Source organism: Ascaphus truei, chromosome 14 (assembly GCF_040206685.1).
Source record: "Ascaphus truei isolate aAscTru1 chromosome 14, aAscTru1.hap1, whole genome shotgun sequence".
NCBI lineage: Eukaryota > Metazoa > Chordata > Amphibia > Anura > Ascaphidae > Ascaphus > Ascaphus truei.
In genome coordinates, this window is record NC_134496.1 from 13046919 (window position 1) to 13073705 (window position 26787).

The following is a 26787-nucleotide window of genomic DNA, read 5'->3' on the forward strand; positions in this document are numbered from 1 at the left end:
GAGTGTAATCTGGGGACGTGATGTGTGTAAAAGTGTAATCTGGGGACACGCGACGTGTGTGGGAGTAATCTGGGGATGCGATGTGTGTAAAAGTGTAATCTGGGGACACGCGACGTGTGGGAGTGTAATCTGGGGACGCGACATGTGTAAGAGTAATCTGGGGACACGCGACGTGTGTGGGAGTGTAATCTGGGGACACGTGACGTGTGGGAGTAATCTGGGGACGCGATGTGTGTGCGAGTGTAATCTGGGGACGCGATGTGTGTAAGAGTAATCTGGGGACACGCGACGTGTGTGGGAGTGTAACCTGGGGACGTCCTCAATGTGTGTAAATGTGACCCTCGTATATGGGAATAAATGTGAGTTGAGACAAAGAGGTTGTGATGTGTTTTTAATGAAATGATACAATACATATGCTTATATATACTTTGAAGAATTGTAATGTAAATATATGAAAGGTTTAGTTCTCTGCATCTCTTATTTGTTAGTGATGTATGTATATCTTTATTTATATAGCGTCTTTAATGTACATAGCGCTTCACAGCAGTAATACACGTGATAATCATATAAATACCATATAATACAAATAACACATAATGGGAATAAGCGCTTCAGACGTGCCCTGAAGAGCTTACAATCTAATTAGTTGGTAGGAGGAGCGTACAGAGACAGTAGGAGGGCGTACTGGTAAGTGCGTCTGCAGGGGGCCAAGCTTAGGAGGTGTAAAGTATCAGCCACAGAGCTACTCGTATGCGTCGTTGGGCTGCGCTTATAGTGCCAGCGACGTTGCGTCAAAAAAAATGCATTGCCGCCGTCGCGTGCGCTTATAGTAAGCCCGATGCGACGGCTTGGTCACAATCGCTGGAAATCATCTCAATGTGATTTTTACAGCGACCACAGGTTGACATTTCCGGCACTATAAGTGTAGCCTTAAGGAGGTGGGTTTAAGGTGGGTCTTAAAGGTGGATAGAGAGGGTGCTAGTCGGGTACTGAGGGGAAGGGCATTCCAGAAGTGAGGGGCAGTCAGTGAGGAAGGTTTATGGCGGGAGAGGGCTTTAGATACAAAGGGGGTAGAAAGAAGACATCCTTGAGCAGAACGCAGGAGTTGGGATGCTGTATAGCGAGAAATTAGGGCTGAGATGTAAGGAGGAGCAGAAGAGTGTAAAGCTTTAAAAGTGAGGAGGAGAATCGAGTGTGAGATGCGGGATTTGATCGGAAGCCAGGAGAGGGATTTCAGGAGAGGAGACGCTGAGACAGATCGAGGAAAGAGTAGAGTGATTCTGGCAGCAGCGTTTAGGATAGATTGTAGGGGAGACAGGTGAGAGGCAGGAAGGCTGGACAGCAGGAGGTTACAGTAATCGAGACAGGAGAGAATGAGGGCCTGTGTCAGAGTTTTAGCAGTCGAGCAACAGAGATAAGGGCGTATCTTTGTAATATTGCGGAGGAAAAAACGACAGGTTTTAGTTACCTTTTGAATGTGAGAGAGGAGTCGAGTGTGACCCCTAAGCAGCGTGCTTGTGCTTCTGGGTGTATGATAGTACTTCCAACAGTAATGTGGAAGGAGGTAGTTAAGAGCCAAGATTTACATCAAGTCACTGAATTTAAAACAAAAACAGGAGAAGCGGTGCACAGAGGCAAGGAAATGTACCAAACGCAGCTCTAACTAAAACGGCTATTTATTGAAAAAAACGAACAGAAATCAAATAGCTAGGTAAGCTCTGACGCGTTTCATCCCACAAGGGACTTTGTCAAAGAGTGAATGGTAAAATGTCTGCGTGCTCACCTATAAACCACTAGCTGTACTGTGATAGGTTAATAGCAAACATATAGCAACTCCTCTTACACAGATGGGTCTTAATAAATGGGGGTGCCATCTAACCTATACAGACATGATAGAGGACAGAGCAACACAGACATAGCTAATACATAGCAGCAGCTAACAAACAATAGAATAACAGATATAACAAAAATAATAATAAATAAAAAACTTATTGCAACAATACTGTAAGATAGTAACACGTTGCTTGTTTGTTGGTCTTTTTAAATATATTCATTTGCCATTACTGGTGTTACTATCTTACAGTATTGTTGCAATAAGTTATTTATTTATTATTATTTTTGTTATATCTGTTATTCTATTGTTTAACTGGTGGCAGAAGTGGGATCCCCGCCACTCTTCAACTGCCTGCACCTTACAAAGAAAAAGGACACCCACTACAATTATCTAAAAGGAGTGCGATAAGATCTAAAACCTTTATCCTGACTATAAATATACAGTTGGTTATCTGTTTAAAAAGTGCCGCGTTGCGGTCACTTTGCAAGACGTAATAATTCAGATTGGCTCTACGCTTCCCACAAATATACATTATAAATCGAAATGTAATATTCTGTAAATAAAGGTTATATTTTGTGTGTCTTTAATAATGGAACACTTTATTTCTGTTAACTCATTGCTTTTTATTTTCATTATATTAAATGTGTTTCCTTCCAGAAATCTCCTTTACTTTCCTCTATAACATATCACCTTTTCTTTCCCCTATTACTAAATGGTACAGTATTTCTATCTTTGCCCTATAAAACATCCATTATATTTTCCCTATAAGAAATCCTTTTTACTTCCCCCTAGGTGTATATCCTTTAATTTATATAGCGCTTTACAATACAGGGAAAATAAAGACTGTGCAATAGGGGAAAGAGGGGGCGAGTAAATAAGATTATAGGTTAAAGGGGGACCCTGCCTTATAGGTTAAAGGGGGGACCCTTGTAGTGAAGTTGTGAGCGCAAAGGATCGTCGGAGTATATATAAAAAACACAATAATAGAACACCTATGTACTTATCATTAGAACAAATGATCTGTTTAGAAACAGGGAAAGTGAGAGTGGATGATAATAAAAGCTGATCACAGCTGTACTCACACGGGCAAGTGTGAGCTGTTCACATCAAGGTCTCTTTGGGTGGATCTCCCCTCCGACCGAATCACTTGATTTCTGGGGACTTCTTTCATTGGGGAGGGATTGTCCTTATAGTACTCCAGATAAGGACGACATTCACAATGTACATATAAGATAAAGGTACTTTATTTATAAAACGTAAGTATACATAGACTTACATGTAAATAAAACACTTCCGGCACTGGTAGTCTCCGTTAGGGCTCCGTGTGGTTGTTAGGATTCCGCAGTTACACTTACGTTATGCTTTCTGTTTGTTTGTGTCCCTTAGATGTATATCAGGATTTGCGCAGAACTATGTATTCTTCCATTTTTGCGATTAGGATACTCATTTAATTCATTTTTTTATTTTGAATGACGGCATTTTCAGTAGCACTACCCCCAGAGGGGTTGTGTTGCAAGCTGTGATACGCTATGTATATATGTACTTTTTTTTATTATTCTGCTGTTGTGGTGAAATGATATTTTTGGTAGCGCAACCCTTAGAGGGACTGTGTTATATTTATGGGTGGAGCTGGGATGGTTAATAAGATCGATGGGAATGTTATTGCAATCCCCTTCAATGTGAGTTGAAAAGCACTATGTATGTTCCATTTATGGTCAACCCCAGTATTAGGATATCCTTATCAGATTTGTGTTAGAAACAGTTGCATTACCCTGAGAGGGGTCATATTAGGGCAACAATTGTTATCAAGCTCCAAGGGAATGCTTTTATCAACTCCCTCTTTGGGAAGTAACATTTATATATTTTTAACCCATGAGACGTGTGCCCCACTATATGAAGAAATCTGATGTAATAAAGAATCAGTCAACTTGGGGTATGACTGTAAAGATCCACAGGGTGGAGCTATACTCTTTTAAATCATGGTAATGGTATGTCAGATGATTTACTATATATATATATATATATATACACACACACACACAAAGGTAGTAGCGCCAGAGTATGACAAATATAGAACCTCAATGGTGACTAAAGTGATAAAGCTAAATTGTGTGAATATACTACGTGTAACTAGATCTAAATATATATCAACATAGACAAAAATATATAACACAATAAACTTAACAAAATAAACAATGTGTAAGTGCAACAGTGTAAAAAGAAAAGTAAAGAGTCCAACCAGTCCTTGAAATTAGTCCATGAATAAGATAAATGATTGATGCTGATATGGGGGTCTCCGGCTGCTCTCACATTTGATGGACCACATCCAAGGGTGTCTAGAAACGAGAAAAGAGAGAGAGAGCGCACGCCCCATAGCATAAAACTGTGTATTTAATATTAAAAGGGACGGGAGGAGGGGAAAGAAACGCACTCACAAGAGTAAAATGACAATAAAGCAATTTGTGATAATATCACCACCACCCGGTCTCTGTAGGGTGACCAGATTTTGAAAATGAAAAACCGGGACATTTTTTTTTTTTACATAACAGTTTATTTATTGTAGTACACTTATACTTACGACCATTTGTCCTTGTTACATAGTTGTGTGTGTGTGTGTGTGTTGACCTCACTAATCGAACAAAAAAAACCCAGATGTGAATGATTCTGAACCCCTTAACCAGTGTCAGGATGCCCCCTCTTCACAATTTCTAAAGCAGCAATCCGGCCTGGGATCTTACCTGATCCACAGTCCCTCAAGGTACTATACTGGAGGGGAGGTGTTCCCTACCTGTCTTCCGAGGTCTCCCGTGTGAAACTTGAGTCAGATCTGGAAGAAAGGGGTAGGTTACTTCGGTGTAGGTATACGGCAGTTAAGATAAGACAGGGAGGGTGAGAGAGACAAAGAGAGGGTGAGACAGAGAGAGAGGGTGAGAGACGGAGAGAGACAGAGCGGGTGAGGGATACACACACGGGTACACACACACAGACACTGGTACACACACAGACACTGGTACACACACACACACACACACACACACACACACAGACACTGGTACACACACACAGACACTGGTACACACACACAGACACTGGTACACACACACACACACACTGGTACACACACACACAGACACTGGTACACACACACACACTGGAGTACAGACAGAGGCAGCCACGAGCAGGCGGCTCCCCGCCTCCCCCTACACCCACCCCCGCGCCCATCTCCCACACCAAGGGGGGGGGGGGTGGATAGGAGCGCCAGGACGAAAGGTACAAACTGCCGCCCCCCCCTCCCCCGGCGGGCAGCCACGGGTTCCCGGGCCAGAATGGGGGGACACCGCGCAACCACCACTTCCCGCCCCCGCGCCCATCTCCCTAACCAAGGGGACCGTAGGGGAAGAGAGCGCCAGGACAGGAGGCAAAGGAAGAAAAACCCACCTGCTATCACCCCAGCGGGCAGAGGGGGGGAGACACCGCGCAAGAGCCAGGAGCGGGCAGACACACACCACATGTGCTCTGCCGCAGGAAGGGAAGCCCGGCCCCCAGGCACCCTTCCATCCATTCCCACTTGCCGGGCCTTGGTGAAGGATGATGCCGGGGGGGCGGGGCTTAATGCCGGGACGCAGGGGATTGGCCAACAAGGTAGGAAACTGCCGGGTATGGGGGGCAATAAAAAAAAAATACTTACCAGCCGGGCTGCTGCAGTCTCCTCCGCGCCGCCGCAGACTCACGCACCGCAGCTTACTCGCGCACCGCCGGCGACAAAAAAAAACGGGGACACATTGAGGAAAATCCGGGACATTTCCGGTACACACAGAAAACCGGTACAGCTCCCGAAAAAACGGGACTGTACCGGCAAAAGGGGGACGGGTGGTCACCCTAGGTCTCTGTGCTGCAAAGGTCCGCAGATATAGGCTCCCTCCGGGCTGCGTGAAGAAGTCGTAGCTCACCGGAGGCCGGAGGTGTAGTTTGCCGACTCAAAATCAGTCCATGAGGTCCCAGAAATCACCTCTCCACTTTGAATGGCCGCAGTATGAATCTCGCACTTGATGCGGCCTCATGCGGGTGCGCAACGTCGTAATTGTGCAATCAGAGTCCCTGACACGTTTTGTCACCAGAGGGCGACTTTCTCAAAGGGCTGATAATGGAAAGAACAACGTTCCTGGATACTTATAGCCTGTTGGTTGCTTAGCAACCCGTATTAAATAACATATTAACCCTTGGTGTTCTTTTTGAGACTGACAGTCCTGTGTGAGGTGGGTCATGTAATACCTGGCACAAGTAGAGGATATGGATAATAAACTTGTGTGTATATATATATATATATATATATATATATATATATATATATATATAATTATGATGGGAAGAATTATATGCTATAAGGAAGCTATGAGTAACCTAGATAATTAATAAATGAATAAAGAATACTATATAGATTATATGTGAAAGGCTAACATAAATTCGAGTGACTAATATTGATTATACAAAAACCATCAATAAACATAACAGTGACTCCTAAATTTTCAGGATGAGTAATAATCAAGAGATAAGGTGAAAAAATAAAAATAACTAAATTGCTTAGCAGTGTTACAATATACACATATAAACCCATCAATACAGATGCACATATTAATAAACAACATCAACACATACAATATATAAAGATACAAAACATAATCAACACTGCTGATACAACCAGAGTGTATAAATATTACCAACAAGATCATACACTAATAAAATGAATTAAAAGAAATATGTATTATTTAAAGAAATATGTATTATTTAAATAAAAAATAAATAGATAAAATAACAAAAAATTCAAAATATTCACCTAACAGCTAAATGATTCCAAAAACCACATATATATATATACACACATGTGTACATGTGTATACATGTATGTATACAGAATGATAATCATCACAAATGAGGTAAAAACCAACCCTAAATATATAATAGTGAATGCATAAATATACACATGTACACACATACACATGTACCCATAAATATTGTGATCAGAGACTAACTACATATGAATCCATATACAGGAATGGCCCCAGATTAAGTGTCATTATTCAATGAATAGTATCAAGGGGGCCCATAGGCAGGGAGAAAGAGAAAGAAAAGGCAACGAAGACAAGGACTAACAGTGCATAAAATTAACTGAATGTAGAATAATAAAAAATAAAATGATGAATAATAAAAACTGACGAAAAATATATATTAAATAAATAAAAACTTGGTAATGATGAAAACATGATCTTTATGAGGGAAATCCAGGAACAGTGGCAAGGGAGGGATGGAAGGAAGGGGGGAATAGTGGGATAGGAGGGAAAGAAGGGTGGAAATTGGAAAAGAAGGGGAGGAAAGGATGGAAGAATTGGGGGGAGGAAAGGGAGGGTGGGGGAAAGGGGAAAGGAAATGGGAGGGATGGGAAATGAAACTGGCAGAAAAATATACCTCCCTACAAGAGAGCGAGGAGAGTCAAAGAAGGCAAGAGATCAAACTAGTGTACTGACATCCAGACACTCATTGAGTCCACCAGGGGTAAGAGTCCCCAATTGGTGGATCCAATAAGTTTCCTGTCGGCATACGATCTTAAACCGATCACCCCCTAGAGCACAGGGAGAAATGTGTTCAAGGCCCATAACTGTCATAGATTGTGGGTCCTGATTGTGTATAGATTTAAAGTGACGGGAAATACTATTAGAAATAGTTCCCTTTATAACACTTCTCCTATGCTCCAGAAAGCGGGTGCAGAGAGGTCGTGTAGTGCGGCCAATGTAACGTTGACCGCAACCACACTGGATGCAATATACTATGAAGGAACTCTGACAATTGATATAGTTTCTAACCTGGTAAATAATATCTCTATTAGGAGAACTGAACTCAGACCAGGTCTTCAAATGTCTACAAGTAATGCATCGACCTCGTCTACACCTGTGGTTACCATTTGGACCACTGGTAGCGGACGTGCCAGACGCATCCCTTGATCTAAGTCTAGTGGGAGCTATAATACTCTTTGTGATGGGAGCTTTGTGACAGGCTATAATAATACACCAAATAACTGGGTTGAACTGAACGAGGCTTAGATATAATAAAGTATATTTATTCCTTAAATAGGTGAACACAGCAATATAGTACAGTAACAGGCAAGAAGTAGCACTTACTTGGGGGTGGGCAATGAGAAGTATCAAATAGTAATTCTCCAGCAATCAGGTACAATCAAGATGGTATAGAAGACAAAGGATATAGGGTTGACCACAGTTTATATATCTTTTGTGACCCTATCCTTAACATTAAGTACAGGTGATTGGACAACAATTAACTGTATCCAATCTTTAACGTGGGAACACATTTTAATCCATGCCCCCCTGCTAGTTAGCTCATGCGCACTAGGACCCTGGGGTCTCATTTCTGTAGCCCCACATTTACATCAGGAATGCCAGCCAGTCTACCAAATGGAATTTCTGGCAGGATACTCTTTGTTGGAAGGTGTAAAATGTGACACTCACGGACTGCTCTGGTTTGAGTCGTCTCCGCCCTGAGGTAAACAGTGAGGGTGGCAAAATCCTTTGAACAACACTTAAGTCCTAGACATTGGGTCGCCTCTCTGACCATATGCTTCCTCGCATGCAAAGGAATTTCCTCTGGCTTTTATCCCTGCCTTGGGATAGTGTTATAGGTAAAATACAAACATATTAAAATATCTGGTTCCGTTGGGTCTAGCGGGTCCAAACTACCCAGATCTTAATGCCGGAACTGGGACACCGTATGGTCCGAGTTTCAGCCCGCTACGACCTTCGGAACTGGAGTTACACACATACAACTTAAACCGTTTCCTATTCTAATACAAAAATCTCCGCTGTAAATTAAATCCCGGCTTTTCACTAAATCCCCATTGAAAACAACGGGCTCCGCCGCCATAGACTTTCAATGGCAACCCGCCGCCATTGGCGGCTATGGGAATCCGCCGCCATAGACTTTCAACGGGGCATCGCCGCCGTTGAAGTCTATGGGGTTTCTCCGCCATAGCCGGTCTATGGAAATTGGCCGCCATTGGAGTCTATGGGAGAATTCCCCAAACTTTCAAGGGGGTCCATACTCCGTCGGGTTGGTCCAAGAGGGTCAAGGATGGTTCTGCAGCCATGCCGGAGCAGTGCCTACAGATACCCCAAACCCTGGCCCTCAGGACCCTCCGGAACCGGAGGTATGGATTAATGGTTTTTAGCTTTTCACACTTAGTCGAATTTCTGAGCTTTTTCTGCCGCCGCCATTGGAACCTATGGCGCGACCCACTCTCTCGGCACGACCCTTCTCGGGGGTCCAGGATAAGGGGACCCGGTGCTGGTCGAGTGGAGGGAGGTCTAGGGACTAGGGGCAAAAAGAATTTTATTTCTGGGGGCCCTAGAACTGTAGATTCCCACGCCACTTAACGTTGAACTTGACGAACAGTGATCAAAGTTCTTTTTCAGAAAAAGTATCCGCTTTGCGGTTTTGCGGTTTGGACTGCAGCCAACTCGTTCCTGGAAAGCGCCGTTGAGGAATCTCCATTGAAGTCAATGAGCCCATTGACTTACAATGGGAAACCGCCGCTCCTCCTCTCAGACGCCATCTGCTGGTCTTCGAGGGAAACAGGTCCAAAACAGCAGGATCCGCCATTGAAATGCATTGAGCTCTAATGGCGGCCTATGGGACTCTGCAAAATGGTGCCTGAAAAGGCGGGAAATTTACACAAAGGGCTATAATCACTAAAGAACTATTAACCCCTGCACTCCCGGATGGATCCCAGTGTATGTGTGATGCAGACACCGATATAACCAGATATCACAATAAAGCATGGGGATAGGGGAATATACATTTTCATGTTATAACAAGGTTTAAATCACATTTCTGGACCGCAGCCCAGTTAACCCCTTGTCTCCCTGGTGAGGTCAGGGGATGGCCAAATGGGGTGCAACCCCTTTAATACCGGGCCACCCCCTTTCTCCCTCTACACTCTTCATACTTCTAGCCTTCCTGTAGACAATCGAAGCCCGGTCCGGAAGAATGCCCTTCAGATGGGGATCACATCTGAGAACTCCCCAATGATTGCTAACAATCCTTTGAATTGCTCTGAAGGACTGATTAAAGGTGGCTACAAATCTTAGACTTGAAATATCAGTATTTCTAGCAATCACCGGTGAATTATATCCCAGACGAGATCCCTCCTGACTGGTCCTTGACTTATGGATCAATTGGGACCTATCTAAGGAATTTACTTTCCTGAAAGACTCCGAGACTAGTGTATCACTATAGCCCTTATTGTGAAATTTGAGACTGAGCTGTTCCGACTGCTGAACAAAGTCAATATCTCTGGAGCAGTTTCTCCTGATACGGTGAAACTGCCCCAGAGGAATATTGTGTAACCATTGTTTATGGTGATTACTGGACGCGTGTACGTAATTATTAACGGAAACTTCTTTGAAGTGGGTGGATGTGACAATATTAAAGTCCACATCAAAGGTAAGCAATAAATCCAAAAAGTCTATGGAAACTGCATCTATTTTAAATGTGAACTTCAATCCCAAAGGATTATTGTCAAATGGTTTCAAAATGTCTAATAAATCAGCCTCCTCTCCATCCCAAATCAAAAGAATATCATCTATGAAACGGCCATAGTACACGAGGCCCGCCCCAAGTTGATCATTTTGCCACACAAACCTCTCCTCCCAAAAACCCATTAAGAGATTTGCATAGCTGGGGGCGAACCTCGTTCCCATGGCCGTTCCACAGATCTGTAAATAATAGACATCTTCAAACAAAAAATAATTGTGATTTAAAATAAATCTAACACTATCCAAAATGATTTTTTTTTATGTCTCCTAGGAATACACAGATTCTTGTCCAGCCCAAATTTTAGCGCTTCAATACCCCTGGCATGGTCAATACAAGTGTATAAAGAGGCCACATCACATGTGGCCCATAGATCGGTGGATTTCCACTTTAAATTCGAGGTGGAATTGATGACGTGGAGCGTATCCCTAATATGCGACCTGAGCCTAGCTACAAAGGGTTGAAGATTGTAATCAACATACTGGGATAGGCTCGACGTCATCGACTCCACCCCGGATACAATGGGCCTGCCAGGGGGATTGACCAAGGACTTGTGCACCTTTGGCAAATGATAAAAAATAGGTGTACGTGGATGAGAATTATATAGAAACTTAAATTCCGTTTTAGAAATGATACCTTCTGTTAAAGCTTGAAGAAGAAGTTCCTTTAAATCGTTCTGATAACAAATAACTGGATCAGACTCAAGGGTAATATAGGAGGCCAGGTCACCCGGGAGTCTGCGAGCTTCAGATAGATACGCATCTAATTCTTCGCATCATAATTATATATATATATATATATATATATATATATATATATATATATATATATATATATATATATATATATATATATATACACAGTGGTTGACAAATCACCAAAAAATCTACTCGCCACACAAAAAAATCTACTCGCCACCTAGTACCAAACGTGTGCTGCTTGGGCCAATATTTACTCGCCCGGGGGTTAAATCCACTCGCCCGGGGCGAGCAAATGTATAGGTTTGTCGAACACTGTAATATATATATATATACAAGTTTATTATCCATATCCTCTACTTGTGCCAGGTATTACATGACCCACCTCACACGGGGCTGTCAGTCTCAAAAAGAACACTAAGGGTTAATATGTTATTTAATACGGGTTGCTAAGCAACCAACAGGCTATAAGTATCCAGGAACGTTGTTCTTTCCATTATCAGCCCTTTGAGAAAGTCGCCCTCTGGTGACGAAACACGTCAGGGACTCTGATTGTGCAATTACGTCATTACTAGGCCGCACCTAGCGCGAGATTCATACTGCGGCCATTCAAGGTGGAGAGGTGATTTCTGGGACCTCATGGACTGATTTTGAGTCGGCAAACTACACCTCCGGCCTCCGGTGAGCTACGACTTCTTCACGCAGCCCTGAGGGAGCCTATATCTGCGGACCTTTGCAGCACAGAGACCGGATGGTGGTGATATTATCACAAATTGCTTTATTGTCATTTTACTCTTGTGAGTGCGTTTCTTTCCCCCCCCCCCCCCTCCCTTCCCTTTTAATATTAAATACACAGTTTTATGCTATGGGGCGTGCGCTCTCTCTTTTCTCATATATATATATTTATATATATATATATATGACACATTGTGTGCTCATTTGCATGTCATTTCCCGGAATCCCTTGCTGCAATGGAAGCGCTGTATGCTGGGTGATAATGGTGAAAGGCAAGGGTGCAGACCTGTCTAAGACATGTGAATATGCTCACAAGTGATCTTTTTATTTGCTATATGCAATACGGTGGAGGTTTCTTGTTGCCTTTTCACCCACCATAACTTAAAACGTGATGGTAAACCCTACAGTCTTGAAATTGCAAAGCCAGCAGTACAACCAACTTCACACTAATGATACCCATTAAAGCTGCAGTTCAGTCAATATCCTGCATGTGTGTTTTTTTAAATAAATCAGTTCTGTAGTAAGAAAAACTAATTTTTGCATTTTCTGTTTAAAAACAACAACTTTGAAAGACCAATTTTCTTGTATTCTATTTTAACAACCATTTACTAAGGCACTGCCCCTTCATTTTCTGTCACAAGCCCTGGCACACCCCTTTGTCAGCTCTGCCCTCCCTCTTGCACATGTCAGTCAGTGGAAGCTCATGAATATTCATGAACTTCCACTGAGTGACAGAAGCAGAGGAAAAACATATCCCATATCTAAAGGTGGTGCCAAATTTCGCCGATCAATACATGGAGAACGAATTGACTGGCAGCTATACAGTTCTTTAGGTAATTAGAGATTGCACACATAAAACTATTGAATAAAAAAAAAATATATATATATTTTTTTTAAAGACATCTGCAGCTTTAAGGTTGAAACATGTATGTGAATGGTTTATCTGGCTTTGCACCTGATTCCCATGCTGTGCTTTAAAACTGTGTAAATAGCAGCATTAGTTTATATGGGCTCCATGTAACAATGGTTTTTCAGACAAAAGGTGACACAAGTTGTCCCAATCTTCAAAAGTGGGGACAAAAACACTGTCTCAAACTACAGGCCAATCTCCCTTCTCCCAATCCTATCCAAAGTCATGGAAAAGTGTGCTCACTCCCAATTAAGCGATTACTATACCAAGACAAATTTCCCTAGCCAATCCCAAACACTCTACCACAACTACCCTGCTAAAAGTTTGCAATGAAATCCAGTGTGGAATGTAACGGGGTCAACTCACAGGTGCAATATTCCTAGATTTTGCAATGGCTTTTGATACTGTTGATCATGCTATTCTGAAGCCAGGGTCACGTGTGATGTGTGAATAGCCCCAGATAGCATTAACTCAGCCCCCTTTCCAAATCACGCCAAGTCCTATAATATTTCCTTCACTTTATTGGAAAAGCAGCAGTGAATACAGGTACTTGTGGATATTGCATAGTTGGGGGCAGGTAGAAAGAGATGGCCTTGCCATTGGAGTGTGACATGAAACGTACTCACTCAGCCAAAGTCAGGAAGTAAAAGAAAGAGGGTCCTGCTTGTGACACAGGAATAGGGGCAGGCTAAACCAACTGTCAGTAGGGACAGGGGGGAATGGTAAAGTCCAATACCTAGGAGGACTGGAGATGTTGCCAGGGCAACCAGAGTACCGGCAGACTGGAAGGAAAAGGCAACATAGTGATACATTACACAGGCACAGTGTGTGTGAGGAACAAATACATGCAGCTGAACTTGAAAACAAGAGGTAACTCTCAATGTATTACTTCCTGGTAAAACATTTTATAAATAAATAAAAAATACATTGTGTGCTCATTTGCTTGTTATTTCCCAGAATCCCTTGCTGCAGTGAAGCACTGTATGCTGGGGATAATGGTGAAAGGCAGGGTTGCAGACCTGAATAAGACATGTGAATGTGCTCATAAGTGATCTTTTTATTTGATATGTATATATATATATATATATATATATATATATATATATTATTTTTTATATATATATATATATATATATATATATTTTGGTGGTTAATATTTGCTGACATAATTGTTGCACTGAGAAATTGTAAATATCATCCACTGTATTGTTGGATTTTGTGAATTCATCTAATTAACGACTTACATGAATTAAATTGCAAGCAAACTTTTAAAACAATTCACTGTGATAGTTGTAATACTCCAAAGCACAATATATATCCATTATATGTTTACCATATGCATTCATGCTGGACATTTTCCACTCTAGATATTAATACTAGAAAGTTAATTGTTATGCGATACACCTGATGATACTAACATCAAGGGTATAAAGAGAGCCTCACCACCAACCACCGACATGAACCTTACGAAGCGAGAGATTACTCGCGAAACGCGTAGTTCCCTGTCGGTGGTGTAGTTCTTTGTGTCCACGGAAGGCCACCGTAGTTTTTTGTGACGGCTCTGTAGGAGGTTCTGCGTCCGGGCGCGGTAGCAAGGAGACACCACACGGAGCCCTAACGGAGACTACCAGTGCCGGAAGTGTTTTATTTACATGTAAGTCTATGTATACTTACGTTATATAAATAAAGTACCTTTATCTTATATGTACATTGTGAATGTCGTCCTTATCTGGAGTACTATAAGGACAATCCCTCCCCAATGAAAGAAGTCCCCAGAAATCAAGTGATTCGGTCGGAGGGGAGATCCACCCAAAGAGACCTTGATGTGAACAGCTCACACTTGCCCGTGTGAGTACAGCTGTGATCAGCTTTTATTATCATCCACTCTCACTTTCCCTGTTTCTAAACAGATCATTTGTTCTAATGATAAGTACATAGGTGTTCTATTATTGTGGTTTTATATATACTCTGACGATCCTTTGCGCTCACCACAACTTCACTACAACTGTCTTATGAGGATCATGGAAGGATCCATTACCGGTTGAGCTGCAGTTCTGAAAAGGGCCTGGATATTATTGCTATCTGGCGATTTGAGCTTTCTTGTGATTTTATTATAACTGTGATTTATGAGATATTTTCAGGGGAGCGCCGCAATCACTCTTTGAACTAAAGGGGGGCCCTTCCTTATAGGGTAAAGGCGGGCCCTGCCTTTTAGGGTAAAGGGGGACCCTGCCTTTTAGGGTAATGGGGGACCCTGCCTTTTAGGGTAAAGGGGGACTCTGCCTTTTAGGGAAAGGGGGCCCTGCCTTTTAGGGTAAAGGGGGGCCCTGCCTTTTAGGGTAAAGGGGGGTCCTGCCTTTTAGGGTAAAGGGGGACCCTGCCTTTTAGGGTAAAGGGGACCCTGCCTTTTAGGGTAAAGGGGGACCCTGCCTTATAGGGTAAAGGGGGACCCTGCCTTTTAGGGTAAAGGGGGGCCCTGCCTTTTAGGGTAAAGGGGGACCCTGCCTTATAGGTAAAGGGGGACCCTGCCTTATAGGTAAAGGGGGACCCTGCCTTTTAGGGTAAAGGGGACCCTGCCTTAAAAAGCTTCCTATCTACTTTCCCCTTTTAGAAATCCCTTTTACTGTCCCTTTTTCACACAATTCCCATATGTTTTTGTCGAACACTCCAGCGGGCTCCCAGCCCAGAGACATATTCGCAGAGGATTATTTTTTAGCGGGCACCTTAAATATAGCTCCGTGGGGAATTAGGGCTTAGAGGCCTGGACTTGGAAACTTGTTTCAGGATGAATTTCCTATTAAAATGGTGCATAATGTGTTCTAGGATGGATTATTGTATTATATAATAAGCTATCCCTGAAAACCAAGGCAAGATAAACTAAATATTACAAATAATATATATAAGCTAAGTGCCCAGCTTTGCATGCGTTGCAGTACTCTGGAGTAACAAAGCCCAGCTTCACACTGGTCTCCCCTTTCTCCTCTCTTCCCCCTGCCCTCTGCCCCCCTCCCTCCTCTTCCTCCCCTCTTCTTTCCCCCCTCCTCTCTTTCTGCCCCCCTCCTCTCTCCCCTCTCTCTTCCCACACTTCCTTTTTCCCACCCCTCCTCTCTTGCACCCTCCTCTCTAACCCCCTATCCCCCCTCCTTTCTTCCCCCCTCCTCCCTATTTTCCTCCTTCACTCTTGCCCCCCCCACTCTCGCTCTTTCCCTCTCCTCTTCACACCCCTCATCTCTTCCCCTCTCCTCTTTCTTCCCCTCCCCACCTTCTCTCCCCCCTCCTTTCTTCTCATCCTCTTTCTTCCCTCGCCTCTCTCCCATCCCCTTCTCTTTTCCCCCTTTTTCTTCCCCCCTTCTCTCTCTTCCCCCCCCCTTTCCCCCTCTTCTCTATTCCCCCTCCCTTCTCTCTCTCCCGCTCGCCTCCTCTCCCCTCACCATCCTCTCTCCCCTCAACCTCCTCTCTCACCTTCCCCTCCTCCCTTCCCATCCTCTCTTCCCCCTCTCTCCGTCACTGTCTTTCCCCCTCCTTTCTTTCCTCTTCACCTCCCCTCATCTCTTCCCCTGCTCTCCCGCCCACTCCTCTCTTCCCCCTCCTCTCTCTCTTCCCACCCTTCTTTCCCCCTCCTCTCTTCCCTCTTCCTTTTCTGCCCTCCCCCTTTTCCACTCTCCCTTTTTCTCTTGCCCCCTCTCCTCTTTTTTACCCCTCCTCCCCCTTCTCTTTTTCACCCCTCCTGCCCCTTTTTCTCTCCCCCTGCCCCCTTTCTCTCTCCACTCTCCTCCCCCCTTCTCTGTATCCCCTCTCCTCCCCCTTCTCTTTCTATCCTCCTTCCTCCCCCCTTCTTCCACTCCTCTCTCCCCCTTCTTCCCCCGTCTCTCTCCCTTCCTCCAGCTTCTCGCTCTCCCCCCATCCTCCCCCTTTCTCTCTCCCATCCTCCCCTTCTCTCTTCCCTTTCCTCCCCTTCTCTCTCTCCCCCTTTCCTCCCCTTATCTCTCCCCTCCCTCTACCCCCTTTCCTCCCCTCCCTCTACCTTCTCTCTTTCCTCCTCTCCCTCCTCTTTCTCCCCTCCCCCCATTCTCTCTCACTCCTCCCATCCCCTCTCCCACTCCTCTCCCCCCCTCCCCTCTCTCTCCCCCCCTCCCCTCTCTCTCTCCCCCCCTCCTCTCTATCCCCCCTCCCCCTCTCTCCCCCCCCCTCCTCTCTCTCTCCCCCCCCTCCCCTCTCTCTCCCCCCCCTCCCCCTCCCTCCTCCTCTCTCCCCCCCCTCCTCCTCTCTCCCCCCCCCTCCTCCTCTCTCCCCCCCCCCTCCTCCTCTCTCCCCCCCCCTCCTCCTCTCTCCCCCCTCCTCTCTCCCCCTCCCCTCTCTCCTCCTCCCCCCCTCCTCTCTCTCCTCCTCCCCCTCCTCTTTCTCCTCCCATCTCTCTCCTCCCCCCTCCCCCCATCTCTCTCCTCCCCCTTCCCCCCCATCTCTCTCCTCCCCCTTCCCCCCCATCTCTCTCCTCCCCCTCCCCCCACCTCTCCCCCCCATCTCTCTCCCCTCCCCCATCACGTTCCTTTAACACCTTATGATGTCTTATACCGGATGTAAACTTTAAATACAGTATAAACAGTCGCCATAAAGAGAAGTACTGAGTGTGTGCTGTGATATTTGTAACGTGTACACATTATGTATAGCAGTGAATAATAAATATGCACGTATATAGCACAGCCACACCGCCTGCCCTTTGTCAGCAGTGATGTATACTATTGCAACATATGCACCTCTGGCACTGAACGTGTTAATGTGCCACTGCGTTTCCATGGTTACGTAATCTGCCTGGCAACCACGCACCGATTTCCTGTTCCTTTCGTCCTTTGTGTAGATGATGCAACGTCACTGACAACTACTTCATAGACAGCTCGCGCGGACCAATGGAAGTGCCAGGAGGGTAGAGAAGGCGGGGGAATGTGTGAGGCAGCTGGCCAATCGCGCGCTGTTATAGGAGAAGAGGCGGTGCGACTCCCACCCTCCCGAAAGGGAGGAGTCCGGTATAATTTGAGTGACAGTGAACCCAAACCAATCCTCGCCGTCTACGACTAGGAGGGCGGGCGCTCCGCCCTCGCCCAAGCCAATCACTGCGCTGCATTCGAGAAAGTGCGGGAAAAAAACGCCCAACCCCAACGGAAACGGAGCTGACGCACTTAACAAATGACCGCCAGCCATCTTGACCCTCCACTCCTGACGCCGCTTCCGCGTTTTCGTGAAGTAAAAAAAAAGAGGGTAACAAACGAATATATCCGGGAAAGCTCCGCCTGTGTAGGTACCAATAAAAGCCGCTTTGAGCTGACTGCCTCGAGGTTTGGGGGTGAGACGCCGCCGGCCTTCGCCATTTTTTTAGGGACACGCGCGTTTTGAGGTAAAAAAAAAAAACCCCCAACTTACAATATTTTTTTTTTTACCACAAAAAAAAAATCCCACACACACACACAGGTATCTTCGCGCCTTTTTTTAGAGGGGGGGTTGAGGTTAGCGTCGCTCGCTTGAGGTAACCGTTCGTCGCCGTCCTCGTCCTTCCTTCGCCCGGCGGGAGATCCCTTTCGCGCGCCCGCGGCCTCAAATCCGTCGACGTCGTGAGTTGTATCATCATTATTATTATTTTTTGGCTGTGTGTGTGTGTGCGCGGCGAGAAAGAGGGGTAACTATGAAGATCTTCGTGGGCAACGTGGACGACCAGACCACGCAGGAGGAGCTGAGCGCGCTGTTCGAGCGCTACGGCACGGTGGTGAGCTGCGCCGTCATGAAGCAGTTCGCCTTCGTCCACATGCGCGAGGAGGAGCGCGCGCTGAAGGCCATCGGCGAGCTGAACGGGCGCGAGCTGCACGGCCGCAAGATGGTGGTGGAGCTGTCCAAGCCGCGGCCCCACAACACCTGGAAGATCTTCGTGGGTAACGTCAGCGCCGCCTGTGACACCGGGGAGCTCCGCGGCCTGTTCGAGGCCTACGGGCGGGTGGTGGAATGCGACGTGGTGAAAGGTAAAAAGAGAGGGGGGAGGGGAAGATGGCGGTCTGGTTGGGGGGGCTATAAAGATGGCGTCGGGGGGTGGTGGTAGGGAGGAACTGGTGGCCTTTGACGGGGGGGAGGGGGTGGGTGTAGGAAGATGGCTGCCGTTTAGAGGGAGAAAGGCGGCGGTCGTATTGAGGTTGCAAGATGGCGGCGGACGGGAGAAGGGAGGCATAGTGATGGCGGCTGCGATGGCGTGTGTGGTCCCGGGCGGGCATGGTGGAAGGTACGGCGTGGAGGAAAGTGGCGCGTTGGGGGTGACAAAAATGGGTCACCCGGGAGGGAATATCAGTCTGTGGGCGGGGGCTGTGTGTAAAAATGGGTAGAGGAAGATCACTAGCGACATTTGAGCGGAGGGGGTTGGGGGTTATAAACATGGTGGTCTTGGGGTTGTAAATATGAAGGCGGTTTTGCGTGTAAACAGGCCTCCGAGAATGAGGGGGCCCAGCTGGAGAAGTCTACAGTAATGTGTTGATACCCAGCAATGCTGGCTAATGCCTAGTAACTGCCCCCTAGAAACCTGGTTAATGCCCCCCTGTCTCAGACTAGGTGGTACATAGTAATTTGCCCCAGTGTTTTGTTAAGGTCTCCCCTGGCACATAGTGCGTCAGTAACAAAAAACAGAGGACCTCCACACCAGACTGCCCCCCGCCCCCTATTGTGACCGTGCGCCGACAGCCGTCCATGCATCTCGTACGCTGCTCATTACAAAGTCTCATGCAGAAAACCAACATCTCAATACGGATTTTATTATCTGTGACCCGTCTGTCTCCATTGGCAATGGCCGTTTGTGTTTTATTTATTCTTTTAACCCTTCTGCGGCTGGAGGGGTCTGCTTGCTGGCTCGTCTTACAGTGGAAAGGGTTAACGGATCGGCAGTGTAGTGGATATATATATTTTTCACGATTCATTCACACTGTGTTCTTTTTCGTGGGCTCAGCACAGAAACTCGTGTCCGCAAAGACGCTTGATTTGCTGCACTGCAGTTTTGTAAATGTTTTCTTGCTGCGTCAAATGTAAGAACCGTGGTAACGGTTAGTTCCACGCAGGAGCAGTTTGACCTGAGGGACTTATTAAATCCTACGTGGGACTGACCCTTTAACCCATGAAACACATCACTGTCATGTCGCTCTAAATAGCTAATCTTTGTATTTTTATACCGAATAAAGTGATGTCTTATTAAATACATAATTCCTCCCCACTTAGATAATTAGGTGGAGAACCCCTATACCATTTTAAAGGATTCTTACCACCGCCTCCCGCATACTGTTCAATACAATGTCTATTCTACTCTTAAAAAATGCATCCAAACTTAGGCTGCTAATAAACCCCTCCTACTGATATTCGTCTTCAGAGAACCTCACGGAAGCTGAGTAAATCTGCCCCATTTCAGACCCTTTGTAGTCTGCAGGGGAAACTGATCTGTTCTGTGTGGTGGAGTGAGTAAGAATGTCCCACACTGCAGTCTCTGCTGGCCTATCTGCTGCCAACTTCAGACACAATTTTGTTTCATAGGGAACTGCACCTAAAAACTGGTACATGTAGTTATTTTTTTTTTTTTTTTTTTTTTAAAGCTAGTTGGCATGCACCTCAACTCCCATTAACTCTTTCGCTATCAGAGGATCCAGCAATTCCTTGCAGGCCTCTTCGGAAGCAAAAGGGTTCCGTGTGTATTGAACAAATCGTCCTGTCTAACAGACCTTTCTCTTTGTGTTGCCTCATCAGACTACGCGTTTGTTCACATGGAGAGAGAAGCCGAAGCTAAAGAGGCCATTGAGAACCTGAACGGGAGGGAGCTGAAGGGCAAGCGAATTAACGTGGAGCTCTCCAACAAAGTTCAGAAGCGCTCAGGCAGTAACGGCAGTTCACAGAGTGACCGCTCGCGTAGGTCGCACGAGTACAGGGATACGCCGCAGGTTCGCTCTGAAGCGTATGACCACAGGAGGGCCACAGAAGCAGCCTACGCCTCCTATGCAATGGCGTCCCCATACGAGCCTTACGCAACAGAAGCAGCTCGCTACGACGCCTACGAGAGCCGTCCCCGCCCACCCTCCCCACTTTACTACGGACGGGACAGGAGCCCCATGCGGCGGTCGCCCAACCGGTCTACCTATGCAGCGGCACAGACGTCAGCTGCCCTGGCATCGCAGTACCGCTCTCAGGCAGCAGCCTACGGCTCCCAAGCCGCCCTGGCATCGGCATATGGAAACCAGGCCTCGGCAGCACTGGCGTCTGCCTACGGAAACCAGGCTTCCGCTCTGGCGTCTGCCTACGGGAACCAGGCTTCCGCTCTAGCTTCGGCCTACGGGAACCAGGCAGCTGCAGCAGCGTTGGCGGCGGCTTATAGCAACCAGGCCTCCACCTATGGCGCGCAGCCCGCTGGCTACGGATCTCAAGCTGCCGTCTCCTATAGCACCCAGGGCTCTGCTGTGTACGGTACCCAAGGATCCACCCTGACTACGGCCTACGCCACGCAAGTCTCAACGCTGGCTTCACCCTATGGCACACAGGCCGCCGCCGCCGCCGCCTCCACCAGCCCTTATGCCACACAAACGGCTGCTTCCTCCCCCTACGCGTCTTCGTCTGCGCTGGCCAGCGCATATCGGCAACAAGGCACTGCCTACGATGCCTCACAGATAGCTGCTCTTGGGCAGCAGGCGGCGGCGTACTCTGCAATGCCAGCCACGGCCGCCGTCGCCAGTGCAGACTCTCCAGTCTACGAGCGCACCCGTCTCTCCCCACCGCGGAGCACGGCCTCCGACAGCTATAGGAAGTCGTCAGACAGCCTGAAGAGGTACGTAGGGTAGAAGGGGTGTGCGGGACTTTGTCATTACAGGAGCAGACGGTCGAGCAGGGGGCATCTGCGACTGAAGAGCAGGCGGCGCATACAGGGTTTTTTGTGGTCGTCTCGTATTCTAAAGGGAAACTTGTACCCCGTATTGAGTTGGCATTTAATCGCCTCTGCATGCATCCTGAAATATGCTTCACTGTGTAATAACGAGTATCTCTGTAGTCTGGAAGCCAACTGAAAATTATTATGCTGTGGTGTATCTCTATACTGATAACCACTCTGTTCAGTATAATGGGGTGCAGTATCTCTATACTCAATAGTAACCCCCAAAAAGCTTTGCATAGACTAATGCGCAATATAGTATAAAAATTACGATTATTCTCAGCCATGGGTGAATTACAGTTTAGGGGCAGCTTCAGGGTTGGCAGGTCTCCCATCTTAATAATCCCTGTATGGCCTTCCCTCACAAGCTTTCTTTACCCTGTGTAATCTTCCACATGTTCAGAGGGGGGAAGAAATGCGTCTTTTTTTTTGTTTGTTTTGTTTTTTAATTTAAACATTTAATTTATAATCACAATATACCTTTTTTTTTTTTTTTAATTTATAACATTGGGAAGACAATTTATGGTAATGTTTTTTTATGGGGGTTTTCTTGAACCGATACTAATTGAGCTAATTATCAGAATCACGATCAATTTCTTAATATAGTTGTAGTGGGAAATGTTTACAACACTAACAGACTGGGAAGCGACTTCAATGAACTATCGTTCTCTAGAAGACTCGTTAATCAACCAAAACAGCTGACCGTTTGGGTGTGAGGTACCGCTGAAAGATTTTAGGGGAAAGCATACAAATTGGAATTTAGCCACTTTATTGGTTACTTCTATTAAATAGCTTAAATTAGATTAAATAGCTGTTTTAAAAAAAAAATGGTCCCAAGGCTGTGACTTTTTTAAAAGAAACCACTGCGGTATATTAGTTGTGACGTAGCTCTTCCTAATCCCACTTTGTAAAAACAATTACCCCCAACCTTGTGTTACCAAAAAAAAACATACATTTTTTTTTAATGTTACTTGATGACTGTCCTAAAGCACAAGTTCTCCACGCCTGCCCACGTCTCTGTGTTATTCCTGAGCAGCCTGCCCACGTCTCTGTGTTATTCCTGAGCAGCCTGCCCACGTCTCCGTGTTATTCCTGAGCAGCCTGCCCACGTCTCCGTGTTATTCCTGAGCAGCCTGCCCACGTCTCCGTGTTATTCCTGAGCAGCCTGCCCACGTCTCCGTGTTATTCCTAAGCAGCCTGCCCACGTCTCCGTGTTATTCCTGAGCAGCCTGCCCACGTCTCCGTGTTATTCCTGCTTTCTTTCAATGTGTATGCCGAGTGTTTCAATCTGCATTAAAGCCGGAATTGTAGTTAATGCTTGCTGGTGTTTTCTTTTATATCCACTACCCATTAAAGTTTCCCTTTGTCTCGACCGCAGGTTCGCTTCCGACCGCCGTTATTCCGACATGTCCGATTACCGCCGTTTAACAGAATCGCAGGCCGCCTACCGCCGATCCCCGCCCAAGTCGCAGATGGACTACCGCCGCACGCCGGAAACGCATACCGATTACTCGCAGTACGCCTCCTACAGCGATTACTTGCGCGCGGCACAGCTTCACTCTAGCTACCAGCGCCGCATGTAGCGTTTCCTGGCAGACAGCTGTGCCGTTAGCTGTAGGTTGTGTGAAATTGTCTTTAGTGTCAAGCCGCATGGAAAATGCAGGTTTTCCTACTCGACAAGTTTTATAGCATGTTCTTTCTTTTTTTTTTTTTTCATTAGCTCGTCCCTGCTTATTGTATATTTTTTTTTAAATTTTGCTTAACCCATTCATAACCATTGATTTGTTATGACCAGAAATGTAACGGCGGTTTTCTTGCCGCAATATAAATGGCAGGCGGCAGTGTCCTTGGCGGTGAGCGAGTGTGATACAGCATCTTCTCGCGGTTTAGCTCTTTTTTTTTTTTTTTTTTTTTTTTTAAACGACTGAGAATTTGCTGAATGTGTCCTGAACTGGAAATTCAGATATTGGCAGATATTTGGTTCAGGGAAGAATTTTTTTTTTTTTTTTTCATCAAATATATGTACTTGGTGCTTTGTAGCATTTGAAGTCACTTCCATCATCTCACTCCTGCAGTCTGTCCATTTTCTGTCGCCACTAAAGGCTTTTTTTTAAGCTGCAGATCCAGTTTTTTTTAAATATATATTATACATTATATAAATATTTTGTGACAAGGCTAAGAGCGCATATTGTAGTCTGCAATATGGAAAGTTTGGCACCCCATGATCTAAATTCAGTTATGCGGTCACTCCCAGTCAGTATCGTGCCCCATTACGCCTACTTTCCCAATCATTATATGGAGTTTGTTGTTTCTCTGGAGCTTGATATGAGTTTCCCAGCCAATATAGCCTATATGCCACATTTGCACCCAAATTGCACCAGTTGTATTTTGGGGAAACAGGATATCAAAGCACGCTTAAGTATGCAATGTTCTTTCTCACGGTAATGTCAAGGATCAGAAGTGTACAATAGTTTGATGGGCACTACAGCATAGTCAAGATACAGAATAACTGTACAAAGCTGATCTTCAGATGTACATTTTAAAATCTGGGCTTTTCCGACTGTTTTCAGATCTTGTCAGGCTATAGGAACATATAGCTTGCGGGTGCTTTTTATGGTATGCAGAAGTATGTTGTAGTGAGCGGGGTACAGGTAGGAGTCGGAGTGGCTATGGAGAAAGTTATATGGAGTGAGTTGCGTAGCATAGGAAAACTCCGCGGTTTTATAAAGCAACAAGTCACGTGATGAGAATTTTGTACATCATTGTACCATTTGACTCTGTAAAAAACAGCCGGTCAGAAACACATCAAATTTAATATCCATTTTTGTAGTTCTCAGTAACAGGCCCATTCGTTTTTGTCCAATAGAACCTTTTTTTCTTTCTTGGCGATTCCTTCCTTTTTTTTTTTTTTTTTTTGTCGTGGTCCAATCACGTCTACCTTGTTGCTGAGAGTTTTGTGGGGAGATGAAACCTCTTTTTAAATCCCCCATTGCACACCGTTCCTATTGGGATTTTGGCCACCATGGACTGGCCAAACACTTTCTGTGCAGTTTAATGTAATAAACTGAATTTTGCTTTATTCTACGTATGGTGAACCTGGTTTGTAATCTGGATCCACTTGTGTTTTGAGACGGAGATTACCATTTATAGAATTTCAAATCATTCTTATTTATGTCCAACTCCACTTTCATTACCTCCATTTTCTCTATGATTTATTTTCTTAGGACTTTAAGTCGTGCCTTTGTTTGCAAGGGTAGTCTTGAGTTTATTCCATCTTTGATTTCCTGCTAAAGTGAATAACCCGTTGTTTTTCTCGTACATTTCATTATGACAGTGATCGGTTTCTGCCTTTGCAATTTGGGTTGGTTTTCGTATTGAAATTTTTTTTTTTTGTACCGGCTATAAATAAAACAATTGAATATTTGCATCGTCTTTGTTTCAGTGGTTGGGTTCACACCGCCACCGCACATCATGGATTTGGTGTATATGCACAGGATGTGACACTTTTTTTTTTTTGTATCCTTTTTAAGTTCCCTGTTTTATATGCGACTTAAAAACTGCATCTCCTTCAGCAACAAATATTGTAACACATTTGAAGCATTGACATTAAACACTGGTTTCAAAGTCTTAAAGTGATATGGCTGGAGCAGTAGGAGGGAGGGTGTGTGTGTGTGGGGAATAGATTATATGGGGTAACTGAGGCTCATGGGGATGATCTCAACGTGAGAAAAACAGGTTCAAATGATTCAGTATCAACTTTGCTTTAATGTTGCCTGATATAGACCCTCAAATGTATTTCTTTGCCCTGTATCTTACCAACTACTCCAACACATGAATATCCATCGATCTTTCCCGGTAAAGTGATAAAACAATGTATGCACATATCGGAGGGTGGGGCTGGGTGCTCGGAAACTTATTGTAACCTGCGCTGATTTTTTTGAGTAAATGTTGATGACATTCTTGCTGCCCGAGTATCGCCTCTTTCCATTTCTTAAAAACATTCAAAGTATTAATATTGCTCGGTGGTCTCTCGACAGATATGGAAAATGTATGTAAAGGATTTTGTTTCTTTTTGGATAAGGATACGGTAAAATAAAACGGCAACTTGTGTTTTTAGCTGTGCTTCTCATTTTAAACCCAGATGTTTGTTTTCTATGTTTAGTCCCATGGAGATGATGTACGCTGCTTTCATATGAAGCTTCAAGGGAGCGGTTCCCCCTGCTGCCATGCCCCTGGTGTACGATAAAAAAAAGTCTACCAAATATGGGGACAAGAGGAAGCTGTTGCACCATTGGTTGTGGCTTCCTGTTGGATGGTTATTTACATTTTCCTGTTTTTTTAAGAAGTATTTAATTGGTGAGTATCTGAAACTGAACAGTCACTGGAAATGAAGATGGCCAGGTACTGCTCTGGGGCACCCCAGGCTCCAGCCTATAAAAATATGGTTAGGGTGGATTGTGCTTTTAAGGGATTCGATTGAAAGGTGCAATATCGAACTGGCTTCCTTAAACTAATCGAACCTGTGCTAAAAGCAAACGTTTCTGTTTCAAATTGCATGTCTTCTGGGCTGCTGGATGAGGGGACGTTTGTCAGACCCACCCTGTCACTATCAGGAAGCAAGTAAAGATATGGAACAGACAAGAAAGCAGCCACATGAAATCAAACACCTCCCACATCCCTACTCACTATTCAAAAAGAGCCATAATTTAACATCTTCAGTCATCAAAATATAACCCCTAAAACATGTCTCCACCATTAGTACAATTTAGTCCTAGCAGGGACTGGCCTTTTTGAAGTGAGAGTGATTTGAGTAAGTCTGAGTGGGACTACCTTTCAGTGAGGGATACTCCATCTGACTGGGTGATGCTGCCCTCCATTAAGTTACTCAGACTGCCTTCTCTTGAGTGAGTCTGCTTTCCAATCATTAAAAGTGGCTTGCAGAATGTGTGATCCTTTCAGTGATGATATTGCTTCACAATTGATACAGTCTTATAGTGAGTGAGGCTCACTTCCAGTGAGTGAGACTGCTGTCTACTTACACTCCCAGGTGGGCAACTGTCCCAGGCCCGGCGCTGGAAGTTGGGCC

The 26787-nt window shown here is 45.2% G+C and overlaps 1 protein-coding gene across 3 annotated transcripts; it reads left to right on the forward strand.

Annotated features, from left to right (window-relative positions):
- Positions 1-17920: 17920 nt before the first annotated feature.
- LOC142465622 (RNA-binding protein 14-like) lies at positions 17921-26633 on the forward strand. Of its 3 annotated transcripts, none has more exons than XM_075569733.1 (3): positions 17921-18068; positions 20534-21602; positions 23080-25817. In XM_075569733.1, exons 1-3 carry the CDS (start codon positions 17957-17959, stop codon positions 23282-23284), a joined length of 1386 nt encoding a protein of 461 aa, XP_075425848.1. In that variant the 5' UTR covers positions 17921-17956; the 3' UTR covers positions 23285-25817. The 3 variants fall into 3 exon arrangements, with proteins under 3 accessions (XP_075425848.1, XP_075425847.1, XP_075425846.1); XM_075569732.1 differs by lacking the exons at positions 17921-18068; positions 23080-25817 and adding exons at positions 18171-18780; positions 25864-26633; XM_075569731.1 differs by lacking the exon at positions 17921-18068 and adding an exon at positions 18171-18780.
- Positions 26634-26787: the final 154 nt, after the last annotated feature.